Here is a 13127-nt window from a genome sequence, read left to right as displayed (position 1 = left end):
TGAATTTTTTTTATTATTATTATTGAGGAGAATCCAAGATGGCTGCACAGGTAAACACCTAACCGCAGCTGCAAACAACAATTTCAATAAAATACAACTAAAATATAAAATGGACATTACACAGAACTACAAGAAAGTTGAATGACTGGAAATTCTACAACGAGAAGGAAAGAGAAAACCAGAAGGAAAATCAGAGGAGGTGTAAAAGCCTAAGGTACGGAGACAAGCTGTGGGCTCGGAGAGGGGGGGAGGCTGAGTGCCTGGCTGGCGTTCCCTAGCGGGAAGGAGATAAAAGCTCCAGATTGTGCAGAACCCCAGACCAGACAGCGCTGAACCCCAGTTCTAGGTTAGACCCTGGGGACCCAGGCTCAAACAGAGGGATCCGGGGCTGTGAGGCAGAATCCCAGGGGAGCGGTGAAAGGCAGAGCCCCCGGAAGCGCGCACATTGTGGGCAGAAGACAGACTTTTGACTCTGCTGCTAGATTGCCCTAGCAGGAAGGAGACAAAAGCTCCGGACTGTGCTGGGCCCCACTTCCAACTGCTCTGAACCCCAGTTCTAGGCCAGACCCCGGGGACCCAGGCTCATCCATAGGGAGCTGGGCTGCAAGGCGGAACCCCAGGGGAGTGGGAAAGGAGGTCCTGGAGGCACGCACATTGCACGCAGAGAACGGACGGTTGGCTGTGCTGCGGGATTGCCCTGGCAGGAAGGAGACAAAAGCTCCGGACTGCTCTTAACCCCAATTCCAACCCCACTTCCAACTGAACTGAACCCCAGTTCCGGGCTCATTGGTAGAGAGCCTAGACGGTTTGGTAGCAGGTGAAACTCGAGGGCACCTCACTCTCAGAGGTGCTTGCAGCGAGTACTGAAGGACCCTGAGAAACACCAAGACTCAGGAGCCGCATAGGGCGTGGCTGACGGAAGCCAAGGCTGTAGGCTCCACCCTGAAACTCCACCCCATCCAAGCAGAACACAGAGACTTTTAAGGCTACCAACTCAGGGAAGCTGCGAAAATGCCAAGATAAGGAAATAGATCACAAACGAGAGTACCGATTGGAGGAGAAACCAAGATGGCGGCATCGGTGGGCGGCTGGTCTGCTGCTCCCACAGCAATTTGAAGATTGAAACTAATGTGAAGGACATCTATCATCCAAGGCCACGGGAGGGAGGTGATGGGTAGTTGATGGTCAACAATTGGCATGGTGATGGGAGCAATGAGGGAATGATGGGGCTCTTGGAATGTGACAAGCTGGAGAAATGGAGGGGTGGCAGGCCTGGAGCAGCCAGGCCCGGATCAGCAGCAGCCAGGCCTGGAGCAGCCAGGCCAGGAGCAGCCAGGTCCGGAACATCCAGGCCCAAAGCAGCAACTACCAGGCCCGGAGCAGCCAGGCCCATAGCAGCATCCAGGCCCAGAGCAGCCAGGCCCGGAGTGTTGTGGGGTCAAACCCTGGGTTCAAAATGAATGGAAAGAAGGAGCAATGCAGCCAATTTGGGTAACAGAGTGTTATGTCCGTCATCACAATGGACTCAGAGAAGCTCCTGTGTCCCTTCACCCAAAAGGACTGAGAGTTGCCCAGGCTACAGCAAAGTGGGAGAAGAAAACTGAAGGCTATGCAAGGGACTGAGGTGCCAACATGGAGTCATCTGAAGAAATTAAAGACTGAAGTGGAAGCTACTTCTTTAATCATGTTCCTGCTCATGCTAGCATCTGTTAGCTTTCAGTCTTCTGCAAAGTCTTATGCAGCAAGTCCAAAGACTCTGAGTAAATCTACACCAGCAACAAAAGAAACTCATTTAGTAGCTAAAAATATTAATATGTCCATAATTCTGATTTCTCATTTTGTTGTTTTGCATTGGCATTGTTATTATTTAATGGCCAGAGTTTAGTTTTGAAAATAACATGTATGTGGTTTAGTTTTTGCATTGGCAAAATAAATAAATAAATAAATAAATAAATAAATAAATAAATAAATCTGAAGACCAGAATAAACTGGTGAATATAATAGAATCAGGGGCAAAGAAGGGGAGTGGATTGATAATTATCAGGGGGAAAGGGGTGTGGGGGTGCAGAAAGAGACTGGATTAAAATCGAATAACCTATCATGAGGACAATGGCAAGGGGGGGGCGAGGTAAGGGCAGGGGGTGTTGCAGGAACCTGGTGGAAGGGAGCTATGGGGGGGCGGGGGAGGGCGGAGAAAAACAGGAAAAATGAAATTTCAGTTCAAAACTTATATTTATATACCAGAATCATGTCATAATCATAACAGTCCATGAAATGTTTTGTGCAATTTTAAAAGTACTGCATATTTGATTTTCCATTAACATAAAGAATATAGTGTGTACTGAGTGTATAATATGTGCCCTGCTTTATATATATATTATCCCTACTCGCCCTAGCAAAACTGAATTATTCTATTTGTATTCCTATTTTAAGAGAAGGAAAACTGTCGTCATGGCAAAATTGTGATTAAAACCCAGATTTACCTTGAAGAAAGGAAAGAAGTTAATAAGGGCAGTTAACGTGCCTAGAGGACAAAGCTGGCATGTCATTCTCCCTCTGAATGATCACTAAATATTTTAGGCAGGGAGGGGGGGGGCAGAATTGTGTTCTTGAAAGTAGAAGGAAAACTCACACACAAAGGCCTCTATTAAATCATCACTGTGTGAAGGGAGCCACAGAGCAACCACCACAGTAGGAGAAGGTGCACAGAGCGGTCTTCCTGGTAAGGCGTCCCCTTTTCTCGCGTTGTTTCCTAGCAGACGGGAGAATAGAGGTCAAGGGTCAACTGTACCCAGAAGCCCTCTGGGCAGAGCTCGTGCCGGAAGTCAACGGTCAACTGTACTCAGAAGATGAGCTAGTGCCCGAAGTCAACGGGCAACTGTACCCAGAAGCCCTCTGGGCAGAGCTAGTGCCGTGGCGGCGTCACCGTGAGAGGCAGCACGTCCTTGTGCTCTGAGGTACATACAGGCCATGGGGGCGCTAAGCAGTCGGTTGCTGTGGCTCCGGGGGGGCCGTGCCCCAGAGCAGCCAGCTGCCCCTGGGCGGGAGGAGGAAGTGGCAGCCATGGCAGTCGTTGGTGACGTGGAGGCGGGGAGGGAACATGGCGGCTCCACCCCCAGTCCGGGTGGCCTCAAAAGGAAGGCAGACTCAGGAGGGCCTCACGAACAAGAGCCCTGCTGCAAACACGCCAAAGACAGTTCAGGCTCCCTGTACAAGGCCCTCTTCTTAAGGGGCGAAGGCAGCGATGTGCAGATCCGCGCCCTCGGGGCGGTGTGGAACTTGCACAGGGTCTACTTGTGCCAGTCAGGTTACTTCGCTAGCATGTTCAGCGGTGCTTGGAGGGAATCAACCATGGACACCATAGAGTTGCAAATCCCCGACGAGAACATTGATCGTGAGGCACTGCACCAGGCTTTAGGCTCTCTGTACCAAGACTCCGTGCTCATTCGGCCCAGCCGAGTCATCCCCATCCTGGCCACGGCCAGCATGCTGCAGCTCGACGAGCTGATCCAACAGTGTGGGGAGCTCATGGAGGAAACGGTCAATGTCCAGACCGTATGCAGCTACTACTACTCTGCCGGGACCTACGGCCTCCCACACATCAGGAACATGTGCTTTCAGTGGCTGCTGGACAACCTGATGACTCGCCATAGTGAGGAACTCATGCGAGAAATCAGCCTGGATATCATGGAAGAGCTCGTCGTCTCTTCAGAGCTCATAGTGATCGAAGTGGAGATAGATGTGTACACAATGCTGAAAAAGTGGATGTACTTGCAGCTGCAGCCCACGTGGAGGGGCCCCCACAGAGCCTTATTGTCCCACGCCAACTTGTGGTTCGCTAGGTCCAAGAGGGAGTTGGATGGCACCCCTTTCCTGGAGAGCCCGCAGGGCAGAGCCTTCGTGCCAGTGTTCCGGCATCTGCGGCTGGCCTACATAGTCTGTGACCTGCCATCAGCACGCATCATTGACCAGGACGCGCTGATCCCTGCCTCATGGCTGACCCCAGTGTACAAACAGCAATGGCTTGCCCTCCTCCAGGCTGAGCAAACCAGGGATCTCGGGCCCGCTGACGTCCATGTGCCCAACATCCTGGGGAACACCATGCGGTGTGGGCACCAGGTCCACAGGGAAGAGCCATGCAGCTGGCGGTGGGCAGGCTTCAACTTTGGCTGGGACTTGGTCGTGTGCTACGCCGACCGGCGTGTCACCTTCAGACGCAGTGCACTGAACAATTCCCACGGCCTCGGGGCCAGCTTACTGTGGCAGAGAAAGATTGCCTTCCGCCTGTGCCTGGTGTCCCTGGACAGGACTGGAAGAACAGTTCTCAGGATGGACTCACAATACCAGGTGCTGTTCCTGGGAAAAGATGAAGAGCTAGAGGTAGCGAACCTGGGGAACCATGATGTGATGTTCCCCATATATGTGGCCTGTAACTTCCTGTACCTCCCCAGAGAATCCTATCAAGAGTAAGGACCCCCTCCAAAGCTCAGAGAGCCGAGCAACTCTTTTCTGGGCACAAGAGCAGTCAGCTTTCTCTAGCTGCCAGATCTCTCCATGGGATCAACTGGCCTTGCCCATCTCTGGTGACCAAATTCTGTCAGAGGCTCTGTTGAACTGTAGCTTGTGATAGTTGAGACTGTTTACCAGCGCTTATGAAGAGGACACATTTTGAAGCCCTCAAGCACCTCAAGAACTCATTCCTGCTTTCGTGTGGCAATCTGTTCTCCTGGTTTAACATACATAGGCACCCCTCCCCTCCCTGACCCACCCCTCCTCATTTCTGTGAAACAAAGACCAATTGACTTTAAAGAGAAACTCTACAACTCTTGGTTTAGCTCTTTTTCTTTTTCTTTATTTGCATTTTCCTGATGTTTGGTCATGTTGAGCAACTTTCTGTATGCCTCGTAAGTATTTTCTTAAGTTCAATTAAATAACATTTAAAGGAATAGTTTGACTTCTCTTTGACTTGGTGTTTTTAGAGCTGCCTTTCCAGTCTTATTTCCACCACCACCTCCACTGGATCCATTGGGATTTTTACACCTTTCTCATTTTCCGCCACTGAGTGTATTACTTGCTTTACACATTCTCTCCCTAAGCCAGCACACCCAGGCTACACTGATGATCTTCTTTTTGTTGGTTGTTCTTCAACCTAAGAGTATCTTTTTAATTTTTGAGGGGCCTCTATACTGTTAACCATGATGGCTGAGCCAGTTTACACTCCCACCAACAAGGCGGGAGGGTTCACTTTCCTCCACATATCTTCACAACACTTGTTATCATTTTCCTTGTTGATAATAGCTATTTTTACAAGTGTAAGGTGGTTTTGATTTGCATTTCCCTGGTGGTTGGTCAAGTTAAGCAACTTTCCATATGCCTATTAAATATTGGAATGTTTTGTGTTTTTTTTGAAACACGTCTTTTTAAGTCCTCTGCCCATTTTTAAACCAGACCACTTCTTAATTTCATCGTCATTGGGTTGTATAAGTTCTGTATAAATGTGGAATAGTACTCATTTTTCATAGACGGTTTGCAAATATTGTAGCTTGTAATTTAATGTTGAGGAGTTCCTTCAACATGTTATTTTCTAGGAGTTTTTCATTATCAGGTCTTACATTGTAGTCTTTGATCCATTTCAAGCTGAATATTGTGAGTGGTGTCAGAGTGGGTTCCACTTTGCTTTCCTACATGTGGTAATGCAGCATTCCAAGCACCATTTGTTATTATTATCCCGCTGTCTTATCAAATATTAGTTCACTGTATCTGCACTGGTTTAATTCTGGGCTTTCTATTCTATTCCATTGGTCTACATATCTCCTTTCTATGCCAACATCATACTATTTGCATTATTATAGCTTTTGTAGTATAGCTTGGAATCAAGCAGTGTGAGGCCTCCAGCTTTGTTTTTCTTTCTCACTATTACTATTCAGGGATTTTGTGATTTTATACAAATTTTAGAGTTATTTTTTTTCTATTTCTGTGAAAAATTTCATTGTAATTTGGATAGGGATTTTGTTAAATCTATAGGTGGGTTTGGGTAGCATGGGCATTTTAAGAATATTATGTCTGCCAGTGCCTGCAAATAAAGTGTTCTTTTATTTGTTGGTGTCCTCCAAGATTTCTTTCATCAAATAATTTTAAGTTTCTTTGTAAAAATCATTCACTTCCTTGGTTAATTTATTCCTAGACATTTTATTATTTTTGATGTTATGAATGGGCCTGTTTTTTATTTATTTCTCAGCTGTTTCATATTTAATGTATAAGGAAGAAACTGCTCTTTGCATATTGATTTTACTTACTGAATTTGTTGATTATGTCCAACAGTTTTTAGTTGTATCTTTGGGTCTTTTCTTTATATAAGCTCATATCATCTGACAGTACTGAAGATTTTACTTTTTTTATTTCTGATTTGGGTGCCTTTTATCTCTTTGTCTTGCCTCATTGCTCTATACAGAATTTGAAGTACTGTCCTATACAATAAAGGGGGAATATGCAAATTGACTGTCACTCCACCACAAAGCTGGTTGGACCCACAACAGTGGGGGGGGGGGTTCCCATAACACAAGGTTTTTGCACCCACAGCAGAGGCAGAGTTTCCATAACACAAGATGGCTGCACCCACAATGGGGGCTGAGTTCTTGTAATGAGCCTTAATGAGCAATCAGCAGGAACCTGATTGGGGCTTGACAGGGACCTGAGGCTGCACCAACCCCCCTCCTGTCACCAGGCTGGGGCACTGAGGCTGTGCCCCTTGCCCAGTGGGGCTTGACGGGGAACCTGAGGCTGCACCCTCCTCCAGCTGCTGGGCCAGGAGACCAGAGGCTGTGCCCTCCGCCCAGCAGATCTTGACAGGTGACTTCAGGCTGCACCCCAACCAAGCAGACCTTGACAGGGGACCTCAGACCTCACAAACTCACCCGGGCATCTGGGGCAGGGATCTTAGACATTGCCTGCCCCCCTGCTCCTGTGGAGCTTGCCAGGAGATCTCAACTCACACCCTCCACCTAGCAGAGCTTGATGGGGACCTCAGGCCATGCCACCATTCCTGGCGCCAAGCCCAGGGCCCTCAAACCATTCCCCTCTCCCTGCAGGCTTGAGATTGAACCTCAGTTATGCACCCCACCTGGCGGGGCTTGATGAGGGACCCCAGGCCATGCCCCCACCCCAGCACTGGGCCAAGGGACCTGAAGCCACAATCCCTGCCTGGCGGGGCTTGACAGGGAACCACAGGCCATGCCCTCTGCCCACCAGGGCTTGACAGAGGACCTCAAGGTGCACCCCAATGCCCCAGTGCTGGGCCAGGGCACCTCAGGCCACTCCCCCCACCCAGCAGGGCTTCACAGGGACCCGAGGCTGTGCCTCACTCCCAGTGAGGCTTGGCAGGGGACCTGAGGCTGCACCCTGCACCCTGAGGAGCTTGACAGGGGACCTCAGGCTGCACCCCCCCACCAGCAGGGCTTGACAGGGGACCTCAGGCCATGCCGCCCACCCTGGCGCTGGGCTGGGGGACCTGAGGCTGCTCCCATCACCCCTCGGGGCTTGACAGAGGACCTCAAGGTGTGCCCTCCCTCCCCAGTGTTGTGCCCCGAGCTCTCAGTCTGCTTCCCTTGCCCTGATTGGGGGACCTCAGGCCATGCCCAACACCTGGTGGGGCTTGATGGGGGATCTGAAGCTGCAACCTCCTCCTGGCGCCTGGCTGGGGGACCTGGGCTGGGTCCTCTGCCCTGCAGGGCTTGACAGGATACCACTAGGCACTTGTCCTGCCCCCATGCCAGGCCAGGGGACCTCAGGCTGCGCCCCCCGCCTGGTGGGTCTTGATGGAGGACCTCAAGGTGTGTCCTCCCTCCCTAATGCTGGGCTGGGGGACCTCAGGCTGCTTACCTCGCCCCGAGCAGGGTGACCTCATGCAGTGCCCCCCATCCAGCAGGGCTTAACAGAGGACTAGAGATTGTGCCCCCCTCCTAGTGAGGCTTGTAGGGGACCTGAGCCTGCACCCCCTCCCAGCGCTGGGCTGGGGGACCTGAGGCTGAGCCCTCTGCCCTGCATGGCTTGACAGGGGAACTCAAGGCATGCCCACCCGAAGCAGGACTTGACAAGGGACTTCAGGCCATACTGTCCGCCCTGGCGCTGGGCCAGGGGACCTGAGGCTGTGGCTCACACCAGGCAGGGCTTGACAAGGGTGGGACCGGTCAGGTCTGGATCTAGCCCAATGGGGGTGTGGGTGGCTGCCTCAGTCTTGCAAGATTTTGAGGTGCACGTGGGTGGGCGGAGACTTGACTCTGGGTCCTGTGGTGCACCCCAGATTCTGATGGGAGGAAGATTTTCGTATATATTTTGTTAATTTTCTTTTACCTCCGACACTTCTATTATAGAGAAAGGGCAAAGAGCAATATTAAAATATTTCCTCTAATTAATCCTTTTTAATGTGCACAAATTTCATGCACTGGTCCACTCGTATTGAATAAGAGTGATGTGACTGGGCATTCTACTCTTGTTCTTGATCTTAGAGAAAAAGCTTTCTAATTTTTGACATTGAGTATGATGCTAGCTGTGGGTTTGTCATATATGGCATTTATCACATTGCAGTATTTTTTTTCTATACCCAAGCTGTTGAGTTTTTTTTCCCCTCCTTCTCATTAATAAAGGGTGTTATATTTTTTAGAAAGATTTTCCTGATTCTATTGATGTGATTACATGATTTTTTTTGTCATTCATCATATTAATATAGTGTATATTTATTGATAGTGTGGTGCAAATGTATTGATAGTCATAATTTTAACCATTTTTGCATCCCAGGGATAAATTCCATTTAGCCATGGTCTATATACCATTTTAATGAGTTCTTTACTTCAGTTTTCTAATATTTTGTTGAGAATCTTTGCATCTATGCTTATCAGGGATATTGGTCTATAGTTTTCTTTGGTTGTAGTGTCCTTTTCTTGTTTTGGTGTCGGCAATGCTCCCTTTCAAAGAGAATTTGGACATGTTTCCTCCTCTTCCTTTTTTGGAACAGTTGAGAAAGTTTGGCATTAATCTTTCGTTAAATGTTTGGTAAAATTCACCAGTGAAACCATCTATTCCTGGAGTTTTCTCTGGTGAGGAGTTTTGATGAGTGATTGAATCGCCTTATTCATTATTGGTCTGTTAAGATTTTCTGTTTCTTCCTGGATCAGTTTCAGTAGGTTGTATGACTCTAGGAACTTTTCTGTTTCTTCCACATTTTCTAATTTGCTGTTGTATAATTATTCATAGTAGTCTCTGAGGATACTATTAGTGGCCTGGTGCACGGATTTGTATACATTGAAAGAAAATTAATTAGAAGGTGGTGGTGGGGCGTGGGACTGGGTGAGACAGGCTGGACATGCCCTGGAGCCAACCTTTCATGGTCCCTCCCTGGCCAGCTGCACCCGGGGCAGCATGTAAGCTCAAAGGGCGACTGCAGAGTGATTGGGGTTTTTCTGACAGGTGGGGTCCCTCGACCTGGCCTGCGAGGATCAGGCCGAAACCAGCTCTCCAACATCCCCCAGGGGTCTGGAGTTGAGAGAGGGCACTCTGAAAAGTTGCTGTCACTCTGCAACTCCTGCGTTGAGTATCTGCCCTCTGGTGTTCAGTGTGTATCATACCAAGCAGGTTGGTTGGCCAGTTGGCCAGTTGGCAAGTCAGCCAGCTGCTTAGCCTTTTATGTATATAGATGTATTTCTGCAGTATCAGTTGAAATTTCTCCTCTTTCATTTATGGCTTTGTCTTTCTCTTTTTTCTTAGTTTGTCTTGCTAAAAGTCTGTCACTTTATCTTTTTGACAACACAGCTCTTAATTTCAGTGACACTGTCTAGTGGATTTCTGGTCTGTATTTCATTTATGTCCACTTTGATCTTTATTATTTGTTTTCTTCGTCTAACTTTGGCTCTTATATGTTCTTGATTTTTTAGTTCCTTAAGGTGTACAGTTAGGTTGGTTGCAAGCTTTCTCATTTCTTCATATGTGCAGTTATGCCTGTAAACTTTCCTTTCAGGACTACTTTTATCACATCCCATAGGTTTTCAAGTTTTATTTCCATTTTAAATTGCTTGAGATGATCTTTGATTTCTCATTCCATTTGTTCTTTGATCAACTGGTTATTTAGATGTGAATTGTTCAGTTTCCACATATTTGCAGTTTTTTCAGCTTTCCTCACATTGATCTAGTTTCATACCTTTGTGGTTGAGAAAGATACTTATTATTTCAGTCTTTTCAAAACAGCATGATGATCACAAGAGGAGAAGAGGAGTAGGTGTGGTAGAAGAATATATAGGTTTGATAAATGGTGATCAAAAGAGACTTCACTTGGGGTGGTAAGCACACAATGCAATATACAGATCGTGTATTATAGAATTGTACAACAGAAATCTCTATAGTTTTATTAATCAATGACAACCCAATAAATTCAATAAAAATAAAGTATAATAAAATTCTCTAAGACCTGATAGGGGTCATGAGATATTACCTTTCCTGGAAAATATTCTATGCTCACTTGAGAAGAATGTGTACTCTGCTGCTGTCAGATGAAATATTCTATAGGTATCTTTTAGATCGATTAAGTCTAATGTGTGGTTCAAGTCCATCATTTCCTTGTGGATTTTCTGTCTGGATGATCATTCCATGATATAAAGTGGGGTATTAAAGTACCTTACCATTGTTGCCTATTTCTGCCTTCATATCTGTTTTTATCTGCTTAATATATTTAGGTGCTTCAATGTTGGGTGTGAAAATATTTATAATTGTTATATCTTCTTTTTAAAAAAATATATTTTATTGATTTTTTCAGAGAGGAAGGGAGAGAGATAGAGAGCTAGAAACATCAAAGAGAGATAAACATTGACCAGCTGCCTCTTGCACACCTCCCACTGGGGATGTGCCCTCAACCAATGTACATGCCCTTGACAGGAATCGAACCTGGGACCTTTCACTCTGCAGATCGACGCTCTATCCATTGAGCCAAACCGGTTTCGGCTGTTATTTCTTCTTGATGGATAGATCCTCTAATTATATATAATGACCTTCCCTGTACCTGGTTACCATTTTTGGCTTAAAGTAAACTTTTTGTTGTTGTTAATCTTCATCTGAGGGTATTTTCCTTTTTTCAAAAAAAAAATTATTTTTTTAATCCTCATCTGAGGATATTTTTCCATTGATTTTTACAAAGAGTGGAAGAGAAAGAGAAAGACACAGAGAAATATCAATGTGAGAGAAAAACATCCATTGGTTGCCTCCTTCATGAACCCTGAGGAGAGGGCCCTGGCGGGGGAAGAGCCTGCAACCCAGGTACATGCCCTTGACTGGAATGGAACCCAGGACCTTTGGTCTGCAGACCGATGCTCTACCCACTGAGCCAAAGCAGCTAGGAAGAGGATATTTTTCCATTGATTTCCAGAGAGAGTGGAAGGGAGAGGTAGAGAGAGATAGAGAAACATCTATGTGAGAGACATTGATTGGCTGCCTCCCCCAGGTATCTTGACCAGGGCCAGGGATCAAGCCTGCAACCGAGGTACATGCCCTTGATCAGAATCAAACCTGGGACCCTACACTGGTGGCCTGACACTCTATACACTGAGCCAAACTGGCTAGGGCAAAGTAAATATTTTTTTTCTGACTTTCTTTTGGTTTTCAGTTGCATGGGGTAGGTATATTTTTTCTCCTTTCAGTGTCAATGTGTGTCCTAGAGCTGAAGTGGGGCTTCGTCAGCATATAGTTGACTCTTTTTTTGTTTCGTTGTTTGTTTTGTTCATTTATTCACTCTGTTGTGTTTTTTTTTTTAATCACTGAAGTTAATCCATTAATATTTAGAGTAATTATTGATATGTAAGGCCTTACTCATGTCACCTTATTAATTCCTGTCTGGTTGTTTTGTATTTTTCTATTTGTCCCTCTGTTTTTGCCTACCTTTGTAAATTGATGCTTTTCCATGGTAGTGTGCTCTGTTTCCACTTAAAAAATGTTTTGCAAATCTAATCTAGATTTTATCTTTGTTGTTCCTATGAGGCTTCCATGTAACATCTCTTATGTAAAACAGTATACTTTATGCTGATAGCAACTAATCTTTGTTAACCAACAAAGGCTTTATTCTTTTACTCCTCCCTTTCATTTTATCTATTACCTCTTTTATGTTGTTTATTATTGTAGTTAACAATTTAAGGTAGATGTTGCTATTTTAACTAAGTTTTTCTTTAAATTTTAGTCATAATTGAGTGGCAAATTTATAATCCTAATATAGCTTCTAATACAAAGTATAGTTGGTATATAATATTATTTATATTATGACAGGTATATAATTTCATAATTCAACAAGTTTATACATTACAATGAGATCCCCCCCCCCCATTAATTTTAGTATTCATCTGTCGCTTCATATCTGTAGGACAAATTTTGCAAGATGAACTATTCATGACTGGAAATTTTCATCTTTCAACACTTTGACTATATAAATTCACTCTCTCATGGTCTGTTGTGTTTCCAGTGAGAAATTCACTGACAGTCTTTGTAAGAGACTTTCTGGGGGGTTTTTTGTTTTATGTCTTTTTTCTTGGTGTCTTGAAGATTCTTTTTTCATTAAAGTTTGACAGATTAATTATAATGTGTACTGGACAAGGTCTGTTAGCATTGAGGAAATGGGGTGTTGTCTTATAGTTCTGTGGACTTCTATGTCCATATCCTTCCCCAGGTTTGGATAGTTCTCAGCTACCATTTCTTTCAATAAACTCTGTGCCCTCTTCTCCCTCTTTTCTCCTTGTGGTACCGTTATACTCTGATATTTGTCTTTCTATGGTCTCTCATAGCTCATGTAGGCATTTTTTTCTCTTTTAAAATCTCTGTTATTTCTTCTCTTCTCTGTTATTTCAAAACCCATTTCATCCAAGTCACTCATTCTTTTTTCTTTCATTTTTTCCTGCTCTACTACATATGCTAACTCATTGAACTTTTCACCTCCAGAGTTTCTGTATATTTCTCTTTTCTTTTCTTTTCTTTTCTTTTCTTTTCTTTTCTTTTCTTTTGATCTCTTGTTAAAGAATTCATTTTGTTCATTTATTTAACCCCAAATTGAATTGAATTGTATTTTTGAGTTTTTTATAACTTGATGTTTTATATCTGCTATT

At 45.3% G+C, this 13127-nt stretch overlaps 1 protein-coding gene across 1 annotated transcript; it reads left to right on the top strand.

Moving 5' to 3' along the window:
* Positions 1–2970: 2970 nt before the first annotated feature.
* Positions 2971–4470, top strand: LOC311615016 (germ cell-less protein-like 1; the record flags this gene model as incomplete). Its single annotated transcript, XM_084870161.1, has 1 exon — positions 2971–4470. One exon carries the CDS (start codon positions 2971–2973, stop codon positions 4468–4470), a length of 1500 nt encoding a protein of 499 aa, XP_084726287.1.
* Between the last annotated feature and the right edge of the window lie 8657 nt (positions 4471–13127).

The sequence above is a fragment of the Pipistrellus hanaki genome (genome assembly GCF_964339955.1).
Source record: "Pipistrellus hanaki genome assembly, chromosome: X".
Taxonomy (NCBI): domain Eukaryota; kingdom Metazoa; phylum Chordata; class Mammalia; order Chiroptera; family Vespertilionidae; genus Pipistrellus; species Pipistrellus hanaki.
The sequence above is the reverse complement of the archived record's forward strand: the minus strand, read 5'-3'. Positions and strand labels throughout refer to the sequence as shown.